The sequence below is a fragment of the Oreochromis aureus genome, linkage group 4 (genome assembly GCF_013358895.1).
Source record: "Oreochromis aureus strain Israel breed Guangdong linkage group 4, ZZ_aureus, whole genome shotgun sequence".
Classification (NCBI taxonomy): Eukaryota; Metazoa; Chordata; class Actinopteri; order Cichliformes; family Cichlidae; genus Oreochromis; species Oreochromis aureus.
The window spans coordinates 28,297,617-28,323,970 of NC_052945.1; the positions used below are offsets into that span (position 1 = coordinate 28,297,617).

The 26,354-nt window shown below is 41.1% G+C and overlaps 1 protein-coding gene across 1 annotated transcript in view; it reads right to left on the reverse strand.

Moving 5' to 3' along the window:
• usp43b (ubiquitin specific peptidase 43b) overlaps positions 1-25,767 on the reverse strand; it is an 86,459-nt gene extending 60,692 nt beyond the window's left edge. The window contains exons 1-2 of the mRNA XM_039611242.1: positions 24,797-25,767; positions 18,302-18,448 (exon numbers count right to left, since the gene is read on the reverse strand). Of these exons, the coding sequence (XP_039467176.1) occupies positions 18,302-18,448; positions 24,797-25,426 (777 nt within the window). The 5' untranslated portion in view covers positions 25,427-25,767. The remainder of the gene's footprint in view (positions 1-18,301; positions 18,449-24,796) is intronic.
• Between the last annotated feature and the right edge of the window lie 587 nt (positions 25,768-26,354).

Genomic DNA, 26,354 nt, shown 5'->3' on the forward strand with positions numbered 1-26,354 from the left:
CAGTGTTTTCAATCCAGATCTGTTTGAATTGGTGAATTCTGATGCATTTTGATTGTGAAGACTGTTAATTTAGCTGGACCAAAAGGAAAAGGAGAGTCTCAGAGTGCATATGGACTCTGTTATGGATACTTTAAAGTATTTTTTTTTATTTTGGCATGCTAATCCAGTATTAAATTGATCTGGTAAGGGGAACTCCAAAGAACTGGCCCCTCTGACTTATAGAGTCAGTCAGAAGAAGAAGCCTGTCAAGAACAAAGTAAGTTGCTAAGCAGAGAAAAGACCCCAAAATGAAATTGAAATAAAAACCAAGGCCAGTCACATCTACAAAAGCAACATTGGGAAATGTAAACACAAAAATGTGCAGCTGCCAATATCCGAGATATGTAAAGCCTGAGAATTGTCTACCTCTGCTTAATTCAATAAGCCTCAATGCCAGGAGAGGGGCATGTGCCAGTGCCTGAGGAGCAAGGAGAAAATTAAAACTCAAATCCCTCACCCTGGCACCTTGGAGTGCTGTAATTGATTTCTGGGATTTAGATAAATGACAAAGATACGGCACGCAACTGAGTGGTGGGCTGGAGGCTGGCCGCTAGCTCAGCACTGTCAGCAGGAGGCCAGAGTTCACAAAGTGTGACTTTTTAAGTCGGCTGAAAGAAGAACAGAGAGTGAGGCCACAATGATTGAGAGCGAGTCGTGATAAGCAAATTGTTGTGCGGTTGGCTGCTCGGCATCAGACGGCCGCCTGGAAAGGGTCAATTTCTAGAAAAATCAGAGAACACTAGCTGATTTAAAAGCAGAGGTCAGGTTTCTGGGTAGTTATTCATGCTGAAAACAAAAATATGTCATTGCCTTAATGTAAGTACATTAGGATTGTGATGGTGTATTAAATGGTTGGTTTGGAAAATAAAAAAACATCTTCTCAATTTGCTATGCCCTTTAAGCCAAACATTTACAACATGCTAACAGCGCTGGCCTAAGGCAGATCTGAAGTGACGTCCACTATGTCTAAGTGATGATATAAAAGTCATGTTTCATGTCAGTTAATGATAAATGAAGTAAATACTGCAAAGCTTTAAAAAGCTGCAGCAGCAGCCACTCTACATCCAGCGCGCCAAAAGCTGAGCAGACACCCTGCCAATTTTAAGAAATGTGTATAATGTGTTAACTCACGCTACATACTGAGTTTATGCTATGCTCATGGTCTGAATTTGCAGCTTCACAGTGGCAGTCATGCAGAGCTCATATTCAGCAGAAATACCTAAGCTCTGCATTCTTATTGTTTTCTGTGCTATAATAATGTACCTGTGATACAAAGGGTCATACCGAAAGAAGAACTTTATGTAATGTGACACCACTTGTAGAAGCTGCTTTTGGAAGTTGCTTTCAGTTTGCCTATAGTGTTTTAGGCACCCTTGGCAAAAGCACTACATTTACTCACTATACATTTCAGCAGTGCGGATGTAGACGCCGATGACTAGCACACTACCACATCTCTGTTAAAGACTGTTGACTGCTGGACATCTGTACTTCAGCACGAAAGCCTGAAATCACACAGATTAACAGTGCACTCTGTCCCATCGGAGAGGCTTTCAATAATTCACCCCCCAAAAAAGCATTGCTGGGAGTGATTCATCTGCGAGTGGATCCACTGAAGAACTCAGGCGCTTTTACTCCACTGTGGTGAAAACCCAGGAAATGTGCCACCCCTCCCATCCTAACAGACCACCCATCTCAACCTGATGGGGGGAGATGATCGTATAGGAGGGGGTGAGTGTTCTTAGTAATGGCCCTGATGTGAATAATTTAAACAAACTTTGGAAATGCACAGGAACGGACATGTGCTGGAGAAAGCACTATGAGGAAGTGATTGAGAACAAGCCACAACAGCACCTACATCCCCATGGCGATCGTAACAGAGAGGGTCAGAAAAGGATAGACAGCGATATAGGGCAGCTGTAAAGGCACACATATGCATGCATTTATTGATATAAGTAGTGAGTCAGTGGTGTACTCAGCTGACAAAAAGACTGTTGATAAATAATGGACAGTCTCTTTCAACACCACCTGCTGTTGCACGGTTATCTCTCTATAAATAGTCTCAATAACTGATTCTGGAAGCTTTTCTCTCTGACCCTTTTGGCCCATTACATCCTCCCCAGGCGATCGCTCGTTGTGGGGTGCACTCATATTTATTTGCTCAGTGTCCAGACATGAGGGCTTGGACTCTAAGTGACCTCATGGCTGTAACTGAATGACGGCTATGTGCTGCACATCTTAACAGTATAATGGCTTCAGTCTGCTCTAGTTTTGACTGACTTTGATCTTCCACAGTTTCTACAAATCAGAAATGATCAAGACAGCCTGTGCTGCTAGGCAACAGCCACAGAAACATGTACACTGCTTAAAAAAAGTTAGAGAAAAACTTTGAAAACATCAGATCTCAATGGGGGAAAAATCATGCTGGATATCTATAAGGACTGGATAAGGTGTAAGGAACAAAAGGATGCCACATTGTTTGATGGAAATGAAAATTATCAACTTCAGAAGGCTGAATTCAAAGGCAACTCGAAAATCAAAGTGCAAAAAATAATGGAGCAGGCTAGTCCAGTCTAACAATGGGTCTAAGGATGTTATCCCGATACCTAATGACACCTGTCTGCATCTTTCTCTTTCTCCCACTCTCTCTCATCTATCATGTCAATGACCATCACCAACCTGTCCTCCCATCTGCCATCTGTTTGTGTAGCAGCTTAGTCTTGCAGGTAATGGAGAAGAGGCAGGGTTTGTGGCAAACAGCAACACCTGGACCCAGTGCACCAGATCATGAAAACCTTGGAGCTCAGTTGCAATAAGATGCTCCTCCTTGAAACACCCTTTTGGATTTCAGTTACTACCACACCATCTTCACCACTTCTTCAATCATCCACTCAGTGCTGTTAGTTAGAGATTTGTTCCTATGCTTCTATAATCAAGTAATTAATTAGCTATGGTTTGCATCTTTTTATGTTGTCATGGCAATGACATCTCTTTACGGATGGATGAATTGATCAGTAGATAAAATAAAGCATTTGATGGCTGCTCTGGTCTGTGAGCCTGAGAGATACAGACAGATTTATAGATGATCATTTCTTTTTTCCCAGCTAAGGTGGGCTTGCATCATCGTGCATCAGGAGGACAAACCTCTCTACTACTTGAGCTGGAGCCACAACAATAGGCATTCGCCCGACATAAGAGCAAGTTGTCGACTCTTTGCACCGAGGGGGAGGGGTTTCAGTTTCCACTAACCAGTCACTGAACATCAACGTCCCCCTGCTTTACAGCCACGGTGCTGCACTGCTAATCAATAGCATTCCCCCAGCATTCACTGGACTGATTACTTTTCAGCAGAGAAAGCGCTGTTTCCTCTCACAATGCCACATGAATTACTTAACAGAGCAGTATGTACTGATTCAAAGTTCTGGACCAAGGCAGAATAGACAGATGATATGGATTCTAATGTTTCTTCTTCTGTTGTGCTGTCAATGGATTTTGCAATTTTCTTCACAGTCAGATCATCCTATCATTTTCCTGAGCTATCACCAATAACAGATCCACTGCTGCCACTCGCCACACAAACAGTGCAGAGTTGGGAGAATGAACCTGTGTGAGATATGGACATGTGACACACTCTCCAGATGCTTCATTACGTACACCTTGCTAGCACTTGGTTGAGCTCCCTGACGCCTTCAGAGCTGCCCTAATTCTTCATGGCATAGATTCAACACGGTGATGGAAACATTCCTCAGAGATTTTGGTTCATATTGACCTGACAGCATCACACAGCTACTGCAGACTTGTTGGCTGAGAATTTCCCAAAGGTGCTCTATTGGAGTGGGATCAGGTGACTGTGAAGGCCATTTGAGTTCGAACTCATCGTCATGTTCAGGAAGCGAGTTTGAGATGATTACTTTGTGACATTATCATTATTATCATTATCTTTAATCCAAATTCTGACCCTACCATCTGAATGTTGCAACAGAAATCAAGAGTGTGTGAACAGTTTCTTGTAGCTAGTTGACTGGAATAACACCCGTCATGGTCTTCCGCTGCTGTAGGCAGCATGTCTGATGGTTCAGGATTTGGCTTGTTGTGTGTTCAGAGATTCGTCCAATCTCTGATTATTTGAGCTACTGTTGCCTTTTAATCAGCTCAAAGCACTCTGGCCATTCTCTGGCCTCATCAAAAAGGTATTTTCACCCAGAGAACTGCTGCTCATTGGATACCTCACAGTTCAAAGTTAAGTTTTGAATTTACTTTAAAGGCAATTCACTAGCTGGGTCCACGTCTTCATTTTAGATTTAACAGTGTTTTAGCAGTTAAAGGTAAATGGCTTGGACATGAATTGAGCTGCAGTTTGGAGAAGGCTTCGAAGGGGGCTGGCGACTGCTCCCAGGCAGATCCTCATGTACTAAATAGGCACATCATCCGACGTGCAAACAGCATAGTGAAGGACACTTTCCACCCCTCACATGCATTGTTCTCCCTCCTCCCATCTGGCAGACGGTTTCGTAGTATAGTACTGTATAGTATAGTATTGTATAGTTAGTAATTAGAACTTTTATATCCCTTAATTTTACCGAAATTTAGCATGTTATTTATTTGTAATTCCTAGTTTTATATCTCTTGGAGATATATCTTTTATATACACCATGGGGGGCTTGGGGTGAAACAGCCTTGCGGTAAGCTGTATGCTGTGTATACTGTTGTATTGACAATAAAGCTCTTGAATCTTGAATCTTGAGAAGTGAAGAAGTTAAAGAATTGAAAAGAGGAGGGAGGGTGGGGCACGTAAATGAGAATGAACAGCTTGTAGAACTGGGGGAACGTGGTCGCGCTCCTGAAATTCTCCCAAAAAAACAAAACTATGAACTACGTGTGAATAAAACCAGCAAATACATGATATTCTTTCTGATTTTGAAAGACTTCATGTAAAATCAAATATGATGGTTTTGACTCTTTACCGTAGCCACAAAGTCTGATCTTTGCAACCATCACGTGAAAGTGAGTAATGCAAAGCCACTGTGAGGGAGCTTTGTGTACTTGCTCTGCTAGTCTAAGAACATCATGACAACAGAACACAGAGCTATAAATGGATTTCATCATCATCATCATCATCATCATGATTATCATCATCACCAGATGGTAGAGAACGGGCTTTCAGCAAAAGAAATGAAAGCGACAGAAGGAAAAAATGATGCATCAGACAGACACGGTGACACGAGAAGAAGCCAAGATGCAAAGCTGGTCAGAAAGCAGGCTATAATCATGTGGCCTAAAAAGTCTTGGTGTGGTGTAAACACGGTGTCTGAGTGACAGTGTGGTGCAGCATATCCACTAACCACGCTGTGAAAGACTAGGTAGTGTTTCTATCTTTCTGTTTGTTTTGCTTTGTTTGTGTTTTTAACCATTCAGTGTCATACGAATGAGTCATTTTTAAAGCAGGTCATGAGCTGACTGTTATGCGTAACACTGAATAGGACATCAGTTTTGACAAAACAGCCCTCGCCCCAATAATTTGACCTCAGCGTGAGTCACAAAAACGAAGGGCATTGACTAAGGGCTGCAAAAAGTAGAGCTTGATTAAATAAAAAGTGATAAATGATGAGTCCTGGTTTCTCTCCATTTTTTTTATTTCCTTTTTTTTAGCTTTGTATTTAGGAGCTGAGCACTTTTTCTTCTCAGCAGTTGGTCACCTGTAAAAGGAATATCCCACACTTTAGTATCTGCTGCTGCATTTCTCTGTCTGACTTTAAAGGCCCTGCTGGAATTATACTTCTTGTTTTTAACCAGGTAACGACCTGAAAGATGTGCGTGCCAGTGCCTTAAGACACTCACGGGCATAATGTGTCTTTGAGTGACTGTCTGCATTAAGATGTGGAAAGACACAGATACAGTGCACAGGAGCTAACGCTGATCCAACACACACTTTGAAATTATTTAGTTAGTTTATTGCAGAGAGAAAGAAAACTGATGAATACTATGTTCAATACAATGAAGGTAAATGTTACTGTACACCAGTGGATGTAATGTAATGTACGTTTATGTCATTGGAAAAAAATGGATTCATGTCTCTTTGAAGGTATTTCAAAAACGTATTAATATACTATTTATTTATTTATTTATTTATTTATTTTACAACACTAAGGTGCAATATCTACATTGTGGTTTTAAAGGAGGTTAGGTGCCAGTATGTTCTTGCTGATGCACTGCATCTTCCTGGGGTCCAGTTTCACCATTTTATTTATAAATCACCAAATCACAAAAACAGACACCTCAGAGAAAACCACAGCAACCTGGTGACTGCCTATGAGCAAGAGTGGGAAGGAAAAACTCCCTTTTAATGGAATGAAACCTGCTCCCTGTCTACTAGTGGTGGCTTCATATTTTTGTCAAAGTGTGGTCTTCTAAAAACCTCATAAAGCACTATATCAGTGAAGTTGTGCTTGATAATTCACGGTGTACTTAAGAGAGATTAAAGTTGATTGTTAATGGACATTTGCAATGAAGTGATTTGGAAACATGAAACGTGTAATGTTTCCAGAAGTTCCCTCCCTGTACTCTACCCTCTCTGACAAAACACAATCATGTTGCCACCGTTTAGCCTGAAGAAGCTGGCGTGGTTGTGATATATTTGATTAGGTTTAAAACCCGACTAAGAGAATATCTCAGGAAGCAAAAGTGGTTACACCCTTTAACAGGACGCTTAAAGCAAATGTAACAATTGAAAATACAGATAAAGTCGGTCCACTGATAAGGCCCCCACTTCTGTTTAAGAATAAACCTGCAGTTAAAGCTGCATGCTAGCTTAAACAGATCTCAATCTTGTGCATGTGGAGCGAGTTACAGGAAAAGGCTTATCCACATTTGGTGAACAGGGTTTACTTGATAATGTCAATAATTTTACAAGATATTAAAAAATCCCAGAAAATATAATATTATTCATCTGAATATGAGCAACAAACATGTCACTGTTACTTTTGTTTAAGTGGTGAAGATAGGTACGTCAAGTCTTTTCTAATGAGTTTATGGTGTCAATCACCAGTTTCAAGTCTCATTGACGACAACGTGATGTTCATCCATCCTTTTGCTTCACCTCCTCTCACAGCTGTAAATTACTGTCCCGGTTAGAGTCCAAAAGGCCAAATGGGTCAAGGATATGGTGCGACTGATGAGTCTCTATCATACGAGCATGCAGTTTAAGTCAGTTTCTCCAGAGTTAAGGATTGGCCTCACTAACCAACAGATGACGTCACAGTCTCTGCATCCATCTTTTGTTTACAGTCTATAGCATGAACCCAATGGAGCCAATCATCACTCACTCTGCCTCACAGCTTCGTTCCTCTCTAAAACAGGAAATGAGCATAAAACAGACAGATGTTAAATCTTAAAACATACGAACAAACCCTCTGGGTGAAAAGGGTTCTTAAGATGATTTCTTCCAACTTTAAGCCGGAGAAGCTGAGGGATAAATTAGTTCTAATGAAGGAAGGTCGACCTCCTGAGCTGATGAGGTTTATTATTACCCTCCTGCTTCGGCGGCTGCTGCTGCTGCTGCTGATTGCGGTGACACAGATGAGGATAAAATGACATGCGCATCAACAGAGCTACACAGGAGACTCTGGTACCCGTTTCATGGCCTTCAAAAACAGCATATACTGTGTTATAAAACAAGTAATGGAGCTTAACTCAATCACATTTTTATTTCTGGATCGACATTCTTTCTCCAACGTGGCAGATCTTGGTGAGGCTGGATTGATAATTACTGCTTTCCATTCATCTTTACAGGCAGCTTCAATTTAAATCAAGATAACACATTAAAAGTGGACCTGGCGTGACAGGCACACCTCCCTCCTTAAATTATTTCTATCAACAACTGTTTAAATCATTTCACTCAGCCTCTTTCAGGCAATTGAATTGACACACTCGCTGGAAAACCTCCACTCAGCAAATCTGAATCATTTAAATTGTTGGGGTGGGTGCTGTACGCCAATCAGACCCAGCAGGGTTGTGAATAATTTGTGTGCAAGTCAATCTCTTTATATTAAATAAAGAATCAGTGTGTTCATTTAGCGAGATTTCTCTTCAAGTAAGATGAGGCGCTTCACTCGTGGCTCGTGTTTGTAGACCAATCTGTTAGAGTTCAAACAATGACTTTTAAAGCTTTAAATATTTTAGTTTGAACGTAATTAAACCCATCTAACCTCTCCGAGAACTCACAATGACACAAAAGCAAATGCTAACCATGTTTCCTTTCATTTCAAAGCCCTCCACAACTTAATGAGAAAATGTCTTTCTGGGTTGGGCTGCATAGCATGAGAGCAGCTTTTATAGCAATGCCCTTAAACTGTTATTCAAAGCACCAGTGATACATTGTTTGGTCTGGAGATGTCAGACAGTTAGAGTTTAGCTGTGTGTCTGCTGCAGTGAGCAAGCTCATGCCTACAAAAGTGACTCTTTTTGCAAGAATCCAGCCTCTAAGACTGACAGACCGACTACAGCTAGATCAGCTCCTGTGCTTCTTCAGATATCAATCCCTGATCGTGCTATTCCTTCCTATGACATGCTCAGAACTGGAGTTCTGTGAGTTGGAGTAGCAAGGAAAAATGTATTTATTTTGCTACTTAGCAGTTTAGAGCCATTCATGTATCACTGGCGTTACGCTGCAGTGCCGCAGCACGCTTATGCATAGAGCCTAGTCAGTTCTAAGTGTATGGCTTCTTTAGCGAGTCATAAATGCACAACAGCTTTAGTACAGACTGCAACATTTAAACCTTTACTAATGTTTACATGCACATTAGTTGGGTATGGGGTTGGTGGGGTTCCAAGTTGGAAGTCTGATTTAAGGGGGAGTTCTGACTTGGATCTTGGACATGGAATGCACCATAAGCCAATCAACACTGATGTGGGTCAAAGATGAGTGAGGAGCTCAGACACTTAGTGGTCATATTTGCACCCTAACCTCCAAGCTGCTCTTCCAGCTGGGTAGCTCTGAACCACAGGAAAGCATTTCTGCTTGGCAGGGCAGACAGTATCAAAGGCTGAGCACAGAGGAAATGCATACACACACGCACCCACAGCACAAAACACTCGGGATTCGCAACAAACCCATTCACATCCTAACTTTACCAGAGTGGAGAGCGGCACTGACCACACACAGGCAACTACTTAGCTGTGGGTTTAACCGTGTACTGCTATAATAATTGAAAACAACCCAAGTTTGAAACTTGGGACCACTTCCCGGCTCCTGGCTGGATGTGTCTAATTTCAGTTCATGAGCACTGAGGATGAATAGCTGAAGTACTAGGAATGCACTGAAAAATCAGCCGAGTATCAGGCTTGTTGACTGATTATGGCCCAGAAAACGCTGTTCTAGAATTTGCTTAAAACACCGTACAGATCATTTATTCTGTCATGACTAGATGAGCCTGTTTTTTTAAGCTCTCTTTAGAATCTCCTGTTTTTGTGTTTGCAGCTTTAAATTCACCTGGCTGCCACTGGCCACACACCCCTTTTAGATCAGGGTAATGCCTTTTCCTAGGAGCTATCATTATAGTTGACCAGTATAGCAAGGAACAAAAAACACAGGAGGGTTTGATTCAGAACTGGACAAACGCATTTTAGAGTTAGCGACAGCAGATGCGGCTCTAGTGAGTAAATAAAAATAAAGAAAAGCGCAGCTGCTGGTTTGGAATTGAAGAGCAGATCTGTTCCAGTTTATGTTGATTCAGACATAAGCTTCCTGATCTATGAAGAAAGGGAAGAAACACAGTCACTTCTAAGATTTTGTGGGTCTATAGACACAAATGAGTCACGCAAATTGGAAGCTGCTGAATATGTCCGACCACTGGCTGAAATGTACTGTAACACAAGGGAGCTGGAGCATTGCAGTTTTAGGTGACGCCATGACTTTGTGCGTCTATTTACTGTTTGCTTCTATAACACTGCCATTACTGATTAACACTTAGGTGTATTAAATATATTGTTTTAATAAATTTGTAACATGTTCAATAATCATTTAAGATTATTTCCAGAGATTTGGTGCCACACTCTCTATATTAGTTAGAGAATATTAGAAAATGGTGTCGGTAACATGTAAAATGTTGCAAATGAGAAATATGAATTTGATGGCAGCCTCACGATTCGACAAAGTTGCTACAGGAGAAGGTTTACCACTGCATTGCATCACCTCTTCTTTTAAAAACTGAGGGAACCAGTTGCTGTCGTTTTGAAACGCAAATGTTTACTCAGTTCTTGCTCATTATTGGATTTCAGTTGTTTCATAATACATCAAATTATAGGTATTTGATAGTTTTGCACTGCAGCCAGCTACTTTAGAACCTGAACTGTTATGCATGTTGTTGTACATAACTCACTTTTTCAGAAAAAGGAATGTTTGTACACTGATCAGGCATCACATTCTGACCACTGACAGGTGATGTGAATAATGCAAATTTTCTCTTCATCATGGCACCTGTTACTAGGTGGGAAATATGAGGTAGCAAGTGAACATTGTGTCCTGAATGTTGGCGTGTTAAGAGAAAGAAAATTGGGCAAGCTTAAGGAGAGTTAAATGAGTCTGACAAGGGCTAAACTGTGGAGTGGTCAGTGATGAACCAGCAACAGGACAATGGGCGGTCAAGGCTCACTAATGCACGTGGCGAGCGAAGGCTGGCACCTGCATTATGATCAAACAGACGAGCTACTGTAGCTCAAATTGCTGAAAAAGTTCATTCTGTTTCTGATAGAAAGGTGTCAGAATACAAAGTGTATCACAGTTTGATGTACATGGGGTGCATAGCTGCAGGACTATCCACGACTGAAAGCATCAACAATGAAGGTTGGGCTGGTTTGATGAATAACAGTTTTAATTTAATGTCACAGGGCTGTGTTTCATTTACCTGGAGAACACCTGGCACCAGGATGCATTATGGGAATAAGGCAAGCTGGTGAAAGCAGTGTGATAGGTTGGGCGATGTTCTACATGCAAACCTTGGGTCCTGTCATCCATGTGGATGTTACTTTGACACGTGCCACCTACCTAAGCATTGTTACGGATCATATACATCATGGAAACAGTGCTCCCTGATGGCTGTTGCCACTTTCAGCAGGATAATGCACTCTGCCACAAAACAAAAATGGTTTGAGGAACACAACAATGAGTTTGAGGAGTTGACTTGGCCTCAAAATTCCCCAGATCTCGATCCAATCGAGCATCTGTGGGATGTGCTGGACAAACAAGTCCAATCCATGGAGGCTCCACCTCACATCTTACAGGACTTAAAGGATCTGTTGCTAACTTCTTAGTGCCAGATACCACAGCACAGGTTCACGGGTCGAGTGGAGTCCATGACTCGACAGGTCACGGCTATTTTGGCACCAAAAGAGGGAGCAACACAATATTAGGCTGGTGGTCATAATGAAACGCCTGATCGGTGTACATTGGTGGAACAGTGATGTGATGGATAGCATTGTTACCTCATAGGAGGGTACTGGGTTTAAATACAACATTGGGTCTTTTCTGTGTGGGTTCTCTTCAGGTACTCTGGTTTCCACTTACAGTCCAAATACATGCATTTTAATTGGTGGGTGACCCTAAACTGGCTGCAGGTATAAATTGCCCTGCCTCTCACCTATGACAGGCACAAGGCAGCCTGGCCCATGACCCTGAACTTGATAAGCTGAGGAAAATGAATGGGTAGATAGGTTTGCACATTCACTATTTATTATTGTTCAGTTCGGTCAGGCCTCGTTTAACTGTTTATGCAGACATTTTTTTTGTCTTGTAGAATTGAAGCAATTTCTCACTTCATATCCACTGGCTGTCACTTCTTTGCCACACTGTTGCAAAGAACTCAGCCTCACCTCACAGGCTGCACAACAAGCGTTTCTTTCTTCCTTCTACTTACAAAGAGACACATTCATGGAGAGAGAGCGAGAGAGAGAGAGAGAGAGAGAGAGAGAGAGAGAGAGAGAGAGAGGTAGGGAGGGAGGGAAGTTCACACTTGCACTGTGTTTCCTAAGAGATAAATGATCAACAAACTAAGAGCGAAAGTGTGTGCCTGAGTCAAAGCCATGGAAAGTCAACGGTGAATGTTAGTATGTGCATAGTTCAACTCTGATTGTGTGTGTGGGGAGGATGTCACCTTTGATTACAAATACAGAAACGCTCCGACTACAAAGCAAAACCAGCACAAGCGGGTCAGAGAGGGATAGCGGGGGTTCCCTCGTCCTCTCTTTTCTTTTGGCTCTGGCTCTCCTTCGCTAAATGGTAGCTAAGAACAGATGCTTAAAAACAATTAGAAAAAAAGCCCACGGGCTCCTTGATTTGCAGCAGAAGAGGACGGCGCTTGCAGACTCCTTGGCTGTGAGAAGGAACGTGCGTGGACTGGTAAACTGACTGTGACCCTGGATGACTCGCAGCCAGCCACCAGAGCCACAGAAAGCTGACTGGGAAGAACATTAAACAGTGAGGTGAGGCAAACCTCCCCCACAAAAATCATAGACAGAATCATGATCCTGAGTGACTCTTTAAAGTTTTAAAGGAATGTGATTTACACTCTTTCTTGCAGCTGCACTTCTCAGAGTCAGCGAGGCCCTTTCTGCCCCTCACAAAGCTCCTCTGTGGGAGGGACAGTGATATCAAACTGCATACCACAGCTTTGCTACATATTGTACCTCCTACAGAGATACAATATGTAAGAGGTATGAAAGGACAAAAGACAAGATAAGGCAACGAGTAGACTGATTCATGGGAAATAGAATAACTAGAATATCCCTTTCGTTATGTGATACTAAGCTTCTGACCACATGTTTTCTTACCAGTAAAACTGAAATCCATGACAACCTTGATTTCTGCAAAAAGCCTGATAGCGGAAGGCCTGAACAAACAACTCTCAAGAGGTTTTCACCTCAGCGCAGAGGCCATAGTGCTGATTACTGCCTCTCTATTTTTCTCCTTCACCTCCAAACATATAAATTCATATGCTGCATATACTACTACAGCACTATACAGCTCTCAAATAATTACTGATAAAAACATGTCAGAAGAGCTTGTTCCAGAGTCTGACGTCTCTTAGCAGAGATGTTTTATTTTTTAATTTTGCTTTTGAAAGCAACAGAGATATCTATAGTTAACTGGGAAAAACTAACATAATTTTAAATGCATATTGCTTTTAATACTTGGATTAAAAAAATCCTTTGCAGTCAATAACTTCCTGATTTCTAGAACCCATGTGTCATGGTTCTGGGTCCTTTTGACCCAGTCCCTGTGTCTTGTTTCCCTCTTCTATGCCCATGTTCCCTTCCTTGTGTGTCATTCCATGGATTCCCAGCCTGTCATGTCTCTCTCTCGTCTCCTCTCTCTCTCTCACTCTGTCTCTCATGTTCCCTCGCTCCCCGCCCGGTCTGCCTTTCCTCCACTCCTGTGTCAAACTCGTTTGACAGTCTTGTGTTCCCTTGTTTCCTGTTTTATTGTGAAAGTCTTGCGTCCCTTGTTCAGTGTGTTTAGTTTTGCTTCCCTGGCCTCGCTGTGTCTAATTCGTCTCAGCTGTGTCTCCCATGTGTTTTCTGTTCTCTCGTCATTCCCTCGGTATTTAAGCTTCTATTTCCCTCAGGCCAGTGTCGTGTTCTCCCTCATTCATGGCTGTGTATTTCCTCGTGTGTTTCTCCGTATGTTTAGGTTCCGGATTAGCAGTTTAGTTTAGTTTAATTTTGTATCACATGCACACCAGCAATAAAGCTGTGTCCTATCCTAAGCTGTCCTATCCTGCCTGCTGCGCACAGTCAGCTCATGACACCATGGACATCATTAGCTGCTATGTCTCCTCCCCTGAGATGCAGCCACCTTCATTTGCTGTTTATTTGTGGGTCTCTATGACTTCTGTTTTGTCTTCAGTAACTGAAAAGCTCTTGAGTTGCTTCTGAAGTTTGCTTTGGGTCATCATCGCTTTGCACCGTGAAGAGCTGTCTGATCAGCTTTGCAGCATTTGGCTCATCTGAGCCGAGAGTACAGCCCCGTACACGTCACAATTCATTCAGCCGTTACATCATCAATAAAGACTAAGACCAGGTTCCACTGGCAGCCACACATGCTCGTGCCATAACACTGCCTCCCCCATGTTTCACAGTTGATGTGGTGTTTTACCCACCATGTGTTGTTTCTCCATTGTCCGCACTTTTCTCTTCCCATTCTGGTATAAGTTAATAAGTTAATCTTGGTTTCATCTGTTCAAATAGTTTTGTTTGTTTTACAAAACAATGCAGGCTCTTTTGTGTGTAATCTGACCTTTCTGTTCTCGAGTGCAACCAGCAGTTTGCACCTTGTCGTAAACCCTCTGTCTCTTATAGACTGTAGCCCCTATTAATGATAGACCCACATCTTTTAAAGTTTTCCTGACTTAGTTCAATGTTATAAAGTTGTTTTTCTGAACCATGGAGATAATTCTGGCATTATGCAATTTAGTTGTCCTCAGTGGTCTTTCAGGCACTTTGGTGTTGTTGAGCTGATCGATGCATTCATTCTTTTTAACTCTTTATCTCTTTGGGTCTCAGGTTTAAAATGACACTGAAAATCTATAAAACACATATTCAACACTTTGAACAAACTTCAGGTTCTTTTGCCATGAAATAATGAGGGAATAAGCATCACCACCACCTGGCCATGAAATGGGTTGTTAGTCAGTTTTCCAATTAATTTTGAGGCTCTGGAAATGGGAGACTGTTTAAAAATGGCACTAATTCCTAACCTGTTGTTAATCCCCTAGAATTAAAGCTTAAAGTCTGCAGTTCAATCACATCTGCATTGTTTGATATAAAATCCACTGTAATGGTGTACAGAGGCCAAACAGAGGCAACACAAGTGTTGATGAAAATTAGTTTTGGAAGCACCAAATGACTTATAATTATATTAAAAGTTACAGGATCGCCAAAGCTGCTAGAAGTAATAATATCAACTGTTAATGATTTGCTTATTTCTTTGTCATTTTAACAGACAAAATGTTAAGAAAAGATTTGTTGACACTTGATCAAAAAAAGTTGATTAGGGTATTTTAGAGTCAGATATTTGTTGTATTCAACAAGGTAAAACATTTTGGTTACAGTATTAAAGGAACTTAAGGATGAAGAAAAAACAAATGAGCTTCACATGCTGTTGCAATTTTTCTCTAACTGGATGTAAAGGTACATGTTGAGCAGGAACACCCCTGTAAACATCCAGCTCCTGTGATCAAATGAATCCTGATGCTGACACCATCATATATCAGGATCAAGGAAAAAGTCAACATGCTTTTTTAAACCTTTATATCCTACACACCACACCAGCAGTGCTCAGCAACGTGTGACAAAATGTTCCCGGGGGGTGCTGCAGGCGCGTGACATACCTTATCAGCAGCTCTCCAGTCCTAAGATCCTCTCATGTCCCTTGCACACCCAAGTTTACTCAAAAATACAGTCCAGACCCCCCCTCCTTTGGCCTAAAGCCTCACCCCATCTTTCACTATAACCCTGAGCTGAGGAACCAGCTGAGATTACAGCAGGAGGTAAGCTTCAGTTAAGAGACATCAGATGGGTCTTTGTGTGATGTAAACAAATAGAAGAAAAAATAATTTAAGTGATACATCGAGCTGGTCACACAAAAGGGCAAAGTGAACAGTGCTCCAAATTCTCACAGCTACACTAGAGAGAAGACAGGAGAAATGCTATACTTTACAGTGTGGCTTTAGCCTTTTAATGACATGCTGACAGTGCACCTTCTGAAAACAAGGACTTTTCTCCTTTCTGAGAACAAAAGACATCCCAATAAGTACTTGGAAGGCCACTTTGAAATATAATAGGCTACAGATGCTAGTTACCCTGTTAAAAATCAATGATATGACTTTGGTGATTACTTCATCAAAGCACTGTAAGTTGTTACCTTTGAATATTCTTTGATTATTTGTCTAGAAAACATACAAAAGACAAATCTAGTTGCAAAGAGATTAGACATAAAGAGACCAAACTGTAACTGTGATTATTACTGCTGTAAAATTTGAAGCCAGTCTAAAGAGGGCATTTGAATTCGAAGGTTGCTACTTGGTTTTAAACTGGATTCTGATCTTGACTGCACTTTTATGTAAAAGTCTTTTAAATTGTACACACGAGCCATTTTCAGCTTTCAATATTGATGCATTTCCTGTACTGAAACATGTTCTTTGCCACTGCTTGGACAGCTGTTTGTTGTTAAAAGGCTGTTTAACCTCCTAAGGCCCGAACTTTTTCATGGCATGCATTTTTAATTTCTCTTTGCTATTTGGGCTTTATAGTGTTCGATAGAACACTATAAAGTTACAACTGAGTAATGATGTGCAAAACTCTTTATTTGGTGTCTGAACACAACAGCATTTTTCCTGAGTACAAAAACAAAATGAGAAACAACAGTTGTGCCCCTTAGAGCAATATGGCTCATTTGAAAGCAACTGAAAGAGCAAAATTTATTATTGTGGTCTAGACAACCCAAAATGTGATGTCCCCATATGTGGACACCAGGTCCTAGGAGGTTAAACTCAAACAAGAAAACCATTCAAAAACAACACTCAAAATTTAACCTGATGATCCAAAATAAGTGAAAGTTGACTAGAGGTAGAGACAGCTACTCGTTAGCAAATGTAGTACTAATGGTGAAATTTGTCCAGATGACGTGTTCATACCAAAAAAAAAGCAAAGACCAAAAGTCATATTCTTCAAAATCTTTTTACAGAGAATACATTTGGACTATAATCTCTAACATTTGCATTTGTAACTAACTTAAACCACTTTTTTTCCAGAAAAACTTTGATTATGATTACATATTTTGGGCTGTTTCGCTGTGTTACAAATAGTGACTTACTCCCCAACACGGGCCAGCTGTGACTCAGGTGGCAGTGTGGGTCATCTATGAATCGGAAATTAGTAGATGACCAATTTCAAATCTACAGTCAAAGTATCTTTGACGTGTGAGTGATCAAAGATAAAAAAGCACTTAAGCCCAGATAAAAGTGCTATTTGAATGTGTCTCTGTGTGACTGGGTGAATGAGACTTGCAATACAAAGTGCTTTGAGTGCTCAAATTGAGTAGAAAGAAACTATATAACTACCGTTCATTTATGTATTATAACTCAATTATACGAAACTCATAGAAAAAGGTATATTTCATATCTAAAGCTAATTAACATATAACCTTGGGAGTGTCAGGCTTCTTTATCCCTATCTCACAATCACATGATGATGAAGTGAATTGAGTGGATTTATTTGCAATGACTCACCAACAGCACTTCTCATAAATTGGTTATCAGCCCAATAACACTTCAAATAAAGAGGTATGTCTATTTCAGAAGTAAAAACATATTTTTAATAATGCATGAAAATTCTGCTTTAATGTCTCACGGCAGAGCAGTTCAAAGTTCTCTTCAAGGGGTATCTGGATGCATCGTGCCTGCAGGCGTGCCTTCAGGAGAAGACATGCTGAGAACAAATCAAACACCAAATTGCCATACTTGTATTCCCTTTGTCCACAGGCAATGCATTAGACGCAGGGCAATATTGCAAAGTGCAGACTGCCACATTACATCTGGTGATATGAAAAGCTGCTTTGCAAGACAAATTTTGAAGCTAACCTCTGAAGATGTGACTATGGCGATGTTATCTGTGGAATTATCAAAGCCAATCAGGACGTTATCAGTGAGGCTAGACTCACTGGCTTGATAATAAACAACACAAACTTGGAGATATGAGCCACTGGGGGGAAGAGAAGCACATGAGATCTGAATGATGGATGCTAGCTCTCTCATTAGCTACACTGCTGCAGGCCATGAATACTATAGATGCATAAACAAAGACCAAATGTACAGTGGAGCGTTTAGGCAACTTACACTACATACACACTGATTCATAACGCTAATTATATAACTGTGCGTTAAGTTTGATTAACACAAAATCATGACTCCTTAAATATTATTTAAGCTCATGAAATAACAATACTCGTATCATATATCAAGCCAAAGGAGGAGGAACAGATTATTCATTAAATCACATGTTTAGTCATGTATTACTTCTGCATTAGTTAAGCAAGTAGATCATTTATATTAAATTATTACTGATGTGTCTGTAGAGCTGAGAATGTGATCCAGATGTGACGTATTTCACATGGCTCATTATACTCTTTTATGACTTTATGAAGATCATTTCCAAGAGTACATATGTATTAGAGTATCTATGTAAACTGCATACATGCTAACTGCTTGAGTCCTACCTTTCCAGGAGCTTTGGTCTTGTTGTTGTTATTGTGGGAGGCCAGAATGACGTCTTCGTGGACGCGATCCAGAAGCCATAAGAGAAATTCCAGGGCATCGTGCTGGGAATTACCACGAAACTGTGATCCATACTTGGACACTGTAGCCTGGAGAAAAGAAAGCAGACACAATTTAAGTCCCTTATTTTATTTATTTTTTTCTACGGATGGATCGACTTCAGCGAGAAACCTTCATTAAAATAATATCTATTCCATTCACATACTCCCCCATTCTGTTTTGGTTGTTATTTGAGTTTTATAATTTGACAGCCTGTTAGATTTAAAGCAGTGTCAGGAGAACCCAAAAAAGTGCCTTGTTAAGATATCCTTTCTACACAAGTTACTCCCACAATATGCGAATCTCTTGGACTGCTTGTTTACTGGTTTTAACAGCCCCAGTGTGTTCGCTGGTATAGCTGAGCCTCCTGAATGGGCAGATGTACCCTGGGCTTCTCCACAGAACGCTGATCAGAGGAATCCCAGAATTGCAAATTTGCACTAACACACTTCACGCTTCCCTCGTCTCTGCCCAGCCCACGCTTTGACTTAAGAATGTGCAAAATCTGCCTTTTGTGTAATACTTAAAAAAAAACATGCTTTCTAGTAAAAGTTTAGCCAATCTGCATGTATCCTCTACCCACCTTGTTGTCTAATTTAACTAAAATTTCAAGATTTTCATATCAAACAAGAGGTGCGAATAACATTTAGCTTAAAAGCAGGTTGAAGACTGCATCGACTCAAGTACAGTTTAATGTCACTTCACGTGTGAATTGCACACAACTCAGTTAGGGGAAGAATTTGCTTCGTGAACTGCAGCTGGCAGCCCGGAGAAGCAGAGGCTGTGATGAGAGATTATTGCAGAGGGAACAAAAGACTGACACTAATATGTGATATGCCTCTTAAAGCTATTACACCCCAACGTGATGTAGGGTGTCTGCCTAAGCTGGAGGATTGGGAGTCGAGAGCTACCATTTCAGTTCTTTAATAAATGGGTAGATATACTGAATTTAAAAAAACAAAACAAAAAACAGCTAAACCAGCACTGAAGTGTCCTTGTGCAAAAGCAAATAAATGAATTTTGCTTCAGCTCGCAATATAAAAGGTGCAGTTGTGCTGGGCAGCTGTCCAGCCTGACTGTGTGCAGCTGTTTGATAGGAGGATAGAGGGAAAGATGTGGAGCTGGGACTGCTTCTTCAAAGTAATTACTGAAATGTGGACAGGAGCAAAAAGTGAACATAAAAATTCATAAACATAAAAAATGCTGGCATAGACTCGGCTGAGCAATAAGGTTCTCTAATCTTGTCTTCTGATCTTGTCATGAAAGTGAAGTTTCCCTTGCCTCGTGCATCTCGAGGAAGCCAAAAAGTGACGAGTTTTGTCACCGCAATAGCTACAAGATACAGCAGTCAGAAGAGACATCACAGTTAATGAATACAGAGCTGCTATTTTTAGCTGAAACAACTGGAAATCCATGCCTCTGTTGACCAACATTTCCATTATGTTAACCCTTTGAGGACACTGACACTTTCAACAGTTTTTGGTTCACCTGAGCTCCTTCTGTGAAAATGCTCAGATAACATTAGCTTTATAGATTATATATAATCTAAAAATATATAATATCAATCCATCCACTGTTATTCCATTTGCTATCCCACATCCGAGTCTGGATCACAGGACCAGCAGTCTGAAGTAGAGTAGCCAAGACCCATCTCAGGCCACCTCCTCAGCCTCTTCTGGGGGGACACCGAGGCGTTCTCAAGGTCAGCAGAGACATTAAATCTCTCCTCATTTAGGAGGCGTCCTCGTCAGCTGACACAACAGTGTCAACTCGCTTCAAAGCCTATGCTGTCAGAACGTTATTGAGAGTTTTTAGCTTTTAAAATTAATCTCCCAAATCATGAGCCAAGTGTTTTGTGAGGTCATAAAACAGTAAAACTGAAGCATCTGAACAGACTCAGAATACTTTAATAATCTAAGGAAAATATATATGAAATTATGTATGTTTTTGGAAATATTGCAGGCCTCACTCACTATGTGTTCATACACCACACTGAAATTATTACTTGTTATTAATCTCTGGCTCTCTTCCACACTATGTCGCTTGTCTTGTCTTCCTCATCTCACCCCCAACCGGTCACGACAGATGGCTGCCGCCCCCTGAGCCTGGTTCTTTCGGACATTCCTTCCTGGAAGAAAAGGGAGTTTTTCCTTCCCACTGTCACCAAGTGCTTGCTCACAGGGGGATTTCTCTGTGTGGTTGTAGGGTCTCTACCCTACAATACAAGGAGCCTTGAGGCGACTGCTGTTGTGAATTGATGCTATGTAAATAAAGCTGAATTGAATTGAATTGAATTGAATTGAATTGAATTGAAGTGAAGTGAAGTGAAGTGAAGTGAAGTGAAGTGAATTGAATTGAATTGAATTGAATTGAATTGAATTGAAGACCTGGAAGCTACTGTGTATGTGATATCACCATGTTCATGTTGCCACTGGAGGATCACACTAATTCCCTTCCAGGACTGTCATTAAGTACATTATAATTTTTGGACTTAGTGGTCTTATTCTACAAAAAGGAACCCCAAAACCAATTGCCAGTTGGGGTTTATTTTGGTTTAGGGAACGATCGTGACTTTTTTTTTAATTAGACCTTTCACACTGTTAATTGTGCAAAACAGGAAGTCCTGAAGGCAAATTTCTTCCAAGTGTGGTCTTTTTTTTTATCAGAGCTACAAAGCTATAGCCTAAAAAAATGTGATTTGTTGGTCCTGAAGTAGCATTTATGATGCTGCTGCACGATCTATCAACATAATATGAGATTGTGCAGAAGCTACATATTTTATTATGGTAGGACTTCTAATCAGAGCTATTTGCAGAGTCAGACCATGAACACTGGGTAATGGGTAAAGTGACGCTGGCAGTGATGGCTTATTTTTACCAGTATAGATGGTGTACCTCTTACTATGAAAAGTCTTAGGCATGTAGCAGTGTTTAAAATAAACCCTCTGCAGTCTCAAACACGTGTCTTGTAAGATCTAAACACACTTTACATTCTGTCCAACAGCCCAGCCTAGGATCGCAGTATCATACCTTACATTACAGATATTTCTGAATGAGACCAATCAGGGGAAAGTCAGTCTAGTACAGCAGTCGTTTACAGCTGGGGAACAAGCCTGAGGCATTCAGGCTCGTTTTGAAGAAATGCTTTGACATTAACTGTGAACCATGACCTGCGCTAACCTAAAGCTTTTGTGCAGCTAGTCATTACGGCAAAGTAATAACAGTAATTACCATCAGCCCTCTGAAGGTGGCAATTGTGTCAGTGATATAATTAAGGCTGTGGAAAAGGCCATGTTTTTGTTTTTTGTTGTTTTGGTGTCTCTGATATAATGACAACTAGCCACTGTATTTAGACAATGTTAAATATTTATGCAGTTCATCCATCATCACTTAACTATTTACTTTTTTTTTGGTTCAGCTTTATATTTCATCCATTTACACTTAGCTATTTAAACATTCAACCAATGTTTCAACCATAGTTTTTTGCCCTCCAAATATTTATGAAGCAATAATTTTCAATAATATGCAACAGAAATATATAAAATCAAAGGTGTATTTATTCATATAATTAATCATTAACCAATTAAAAATATGCTTGGTATAAACTATATATATATATATATATATATATATATATATATATATATATATATATATATATATATATATATATATATATATATATATATATATATATATATATATATATATATATATATATATATATATATATATATAGATAGATAGATATAGATAGATTGATAGAGAGAGAGAGAGAGAGAGAGAGAGAGAGAGAGAGAAACATTTTGTACTTATGTAACAAAGTTACATGGAAAACTTAAATGTAATCAAATGACTTATTAAAATATTTTTTGTGTATTTTTGATTCAGTTAAAATAACAACAACCTCACAACACTATGACCATTATCACTATCACTGCAGTCTAATGTAGATCTCTTTGTGAGTCATGTTCTGCACCCTGCAGCGTAGATAATTGTGCAAACCTTAACATGGAGCTGGTAATTACTCACACATACCTGTGACAAAGAGCCACTTTCACCACAGCATATGCTTCCCAAACCAGCCTATCAATACACGCCGCGAGGAGGATTCCCGTCCAGCGCCTGCTCACCCTAACTCCCAAACTCCCTTCTTTCTCAGGGCTCTCATGTTATGGAAACCAGTAAACTGGCTGTTGAGTAATTGTTTGAGTTTCAGGCTCCGTTCCTATCTAGGCCCCTCTGTGCAAACACACCACCCCGTTGGGGGGGCGACGATGAACAGATCAAAACAACACATCTGCTCACAGGTTGAAGAAACTCGGCACCTCAGCCGCAATGTGAGAGACACGTCAGTGAGAGCCGAAGCTCTGGACACACTGGCAGTGCTGGCGTTATCACAAAGCAACCCAGAGGTACTTAATCTTTTTTTTTTTTTTTTTTTGCAATTGCTTATAAAAGCTGCCTCCTGCCTTCTACACCTGTATTGTCCTATAAGCCAGGTGGTACTGGAATGTAGCACAGAGCTTGTTTTTCCTCCACAGCAGGACTGGAACAGACCTCTGCTGAGTCATTAACCATAAAGATCTGCTGATCAAACCAGGATGATTCGACATTTACAACACGAACAGCATCATTACTTAAAATATAAAGTGCAGCACTGTAAATTCTACCTAGGGTCATTTTCAAAATGAGAACCCTTTCCAAGCCTTTTCTTTTCTTATAAAAGTCCATTTGATATGAAGATGGGTAGTATGGTTAGTCGTCCTCTGACAAAGGACACAACTTTCAGAGACCAGCAACTTTAAAAAATCAACTTTAAAAAAACCAACTGATTAATAGAGCTATTAAAGCAAAGCGTAGTCCTTTGTGGAGAATTGTTTATTATTGGTTTGTGCTGTCTGGAGTTCCTGCAACTGGGAGCTAATTTAGCCTCTTAGAAACAGGCCTCAGAGCTATCTGATCATTTTATAATGCCTCCCTTCAGGCAGCTGTGGTATTACTCAACAGGCAATTTCAGAAAGCCCAGACAGCACGAACTCTGGACCTCCTATGGTCACAAACCACAGCCAAGAAATCCAGTGTGTGTGTGTGTGTGTGTGTGTGTGTTTATAGCAGGAAACATCTCATCACATATAAAGAAGAGGGTTTAGCGGTTTTTTTTCTTTTAATCTTGGCAAGATGTTTCCCTGCTCTCCTCTTATTGTTTTAGTAATAAAATGTGATATCAGGGTCTCCCGAGATCAGAAGGAAATGAAAGTGTGGGACCGAAAAATTATTGGCAGCATGAATTATGTTTGATGGGAGACTTTTTCGGAGAGCACAGATGGGACAGCAGAAGAGTCAAGACAAAAAAAATAGCCTCCGTGATGATCAACACTCCACTTATACGCTGCAATAATCTGGCTATCTGGCTTTCAGGTAAACCTTCAGCTTCTCTGTAACCACAATGAAGTGTGACAAAAAATCATGCACGTGTCTGTGCTGCAGGGGTCAAGATCTTCCAGCAGTCATCCTCACAGAGTAATTAGCATTTCCAAGAATAGATCCACTGTGAGTCTCTTTGTTCGCCGCTCCAATATTATCTACTTCTTGCATTGAGCTAAGGCTCAGAAAAATCCAGAGCAAAGAAGAGCTTCAGGCAGATAAAGTACAGTTGCATTTCCCCTCCTATCTTCAGCGTGGGTAGAGTAGGAAAAGCCTGAGGGTCTCCTGATAGTGCTCACTGTCCCTGATCCTCAAGGAAGAAAGTCTCTTAAGTGTGAGTCTTTCTGGTGCTAGCTTTGCATCACAACTTTTTCACCTACTATAAATAAATACTGTAATATAGAGGTGACCAAGTCAGGTAAAACTAAATGATTTCCCCCTAACCCCTTCTAACCCAGTGCTCATAAAATGATGCGAGCAGAGTGAACCTTTTTAAAGCTTTAGTTGGTAGTATCCATCAAGTCTTCATGTGCAAACCCAGCAACAGCATGAGAGCCAGCCACCTGCTCACCTTGTGCCCCCAGACTGCTGTAACTCTGAGCACCAGTGTCATTATCACCTGTCAGGGAAACCCTGGAGTGTCAGGGCAAAGCACTGCACCCTTGTTGTTGACCGTGGCAGAGGAATCAGTGCTGTGCTATTATATAAAATGATAATCATCTGAACAGGACACTGAGAATAATCATAGTGGTGTTAAAGGCATACTGTCTGAATAACATGTGATTATGTGTGTCTAAACAGAACACCCGTACTTACCAAGGAGCTAATAATGCAGTAACTAACTGGTGCTACAGTGCACTTTTTAATACTGTTTCCAGTACCTGTCATTTTGTGCCTATGTGTGCCTTTCACGTTAGAGAACTCACAAGCACCTGCAGACTAAATTCGGGGTACACGGGAGGTGGGGGGTACCTTGAAATCCACAGACAGCTGAGGGGTGTACTCCAGAGTCCACAGGGCTCTGACAAGTGACGCCAAGTGCTCCGTGACTTCTCCCCTGACCAGCCTCGTCTCGTCGCTTTTCACTACCCCGTTCATTCTGGTTTGGCTCATGTCCATCTTGTATCTCTCCAGTCCCAGGTACTCGGCGAGCAGATCGGTGTTGCTCAAACACTGGACCACGGCGTTCATGAAACAGGTGTTGCCGTGGTTTTTCAGCCCCAGCACACCTGGGATTTTGTCTCCGTATTGGTAAAGTAGTTTCTCTCTGCCGGTGCACAGAGAAGACGACGTGCTCGAAGTGTTTTTCACCACCCGATCCCGAACTACTTGTACATCCTCTCTGATTATTCCTGAGCTGGCGCTGAGGGTGCAAGGTGCGCCATTCCGAAACCCTCCATCATCATCCTCCGCGTCCTGCGCGTCAGCGTCTCCAAAGTGGGTGAAAGTGCCCAAAGTTTTGATAATTCTGTTCATAAAACTCCCCACAGACTTTAACGATTTCTTGCGGAAAAGCTTCCCAGATTTCGGCTTCTTCTCTTTGCGCTTCTCCTCCTTCGATGTCAGCATTTCCTCCTTGTTGGCTCTGCTTTGTTTCTCCATGACAGTACCTCTACTCCCGTGCCGAGCTATTCTGAGACTGATAATTGTAGGAATTCCGATGCCGGTCTGTCACTCCTCTGCCAGCGTCCCTTGTCCGGATAGCAGAGGGGAAAGCGCACGGGGGTGCCACCATCGCGGAGGAGCCAAGAAACACAACAGCACACTGTTATTCCACCGCGCTCTGACTGAAAACCTCCCTCGTCCATCCCAACACTTACTGAAGACGTTCATTATCACCCCGACACCGCTGTCACAAGCAGCATCTCGTCATGGCCGGGACAATGCGAGCCGCTGCGCCGTCCAGTTGCAGCACTGCGCGCTCCCCTCCCACTGCACCCAACTTCGCCTTCATAAGAAGGCTTATGATTGTGTAGCTGCCCCCTCCCACTTTCCCCACACATGGATGACCTAAGAGAGCCCTGTATACAGCTTGATTTGTGGCCATTTAAAATTCTATATACAAATAAAATATTATGAACGTGATGCACTTCTAAAGTCAAAACAAATTGAAACAGAAAATCACCCCAATGACGTTATAAGATTAATACAGTTGCACTGGAGTTGCTGGAGTTGGACCTACTACCTTATGAAGTATTTTTTTATATATATATGTGTTGGCCAAAAGCATTTAGATCCAAATATAAGTCTCCAAGAAGCCCAAACTTTTAATGTCAGAGTGAAACCCCAGCACAATCTTAAGTAGTGCTGTGTGATACTGCAAATTTTGGTATCAATCTGATACCAAGTAAATTCAGTGCCAGTATTGCCAACACCGATACTTTCAATCTATAAAAGCAGCTCAATCAGGGGAGAGCAGTGTGTCATGATTTCTGAGATGAATCATTATCAATTTTGCAAATTATGAACACATTTCAATGACCACTCAATCACCGTGTGGTTGAGTGGTCCACAATAGCTAATACAACAA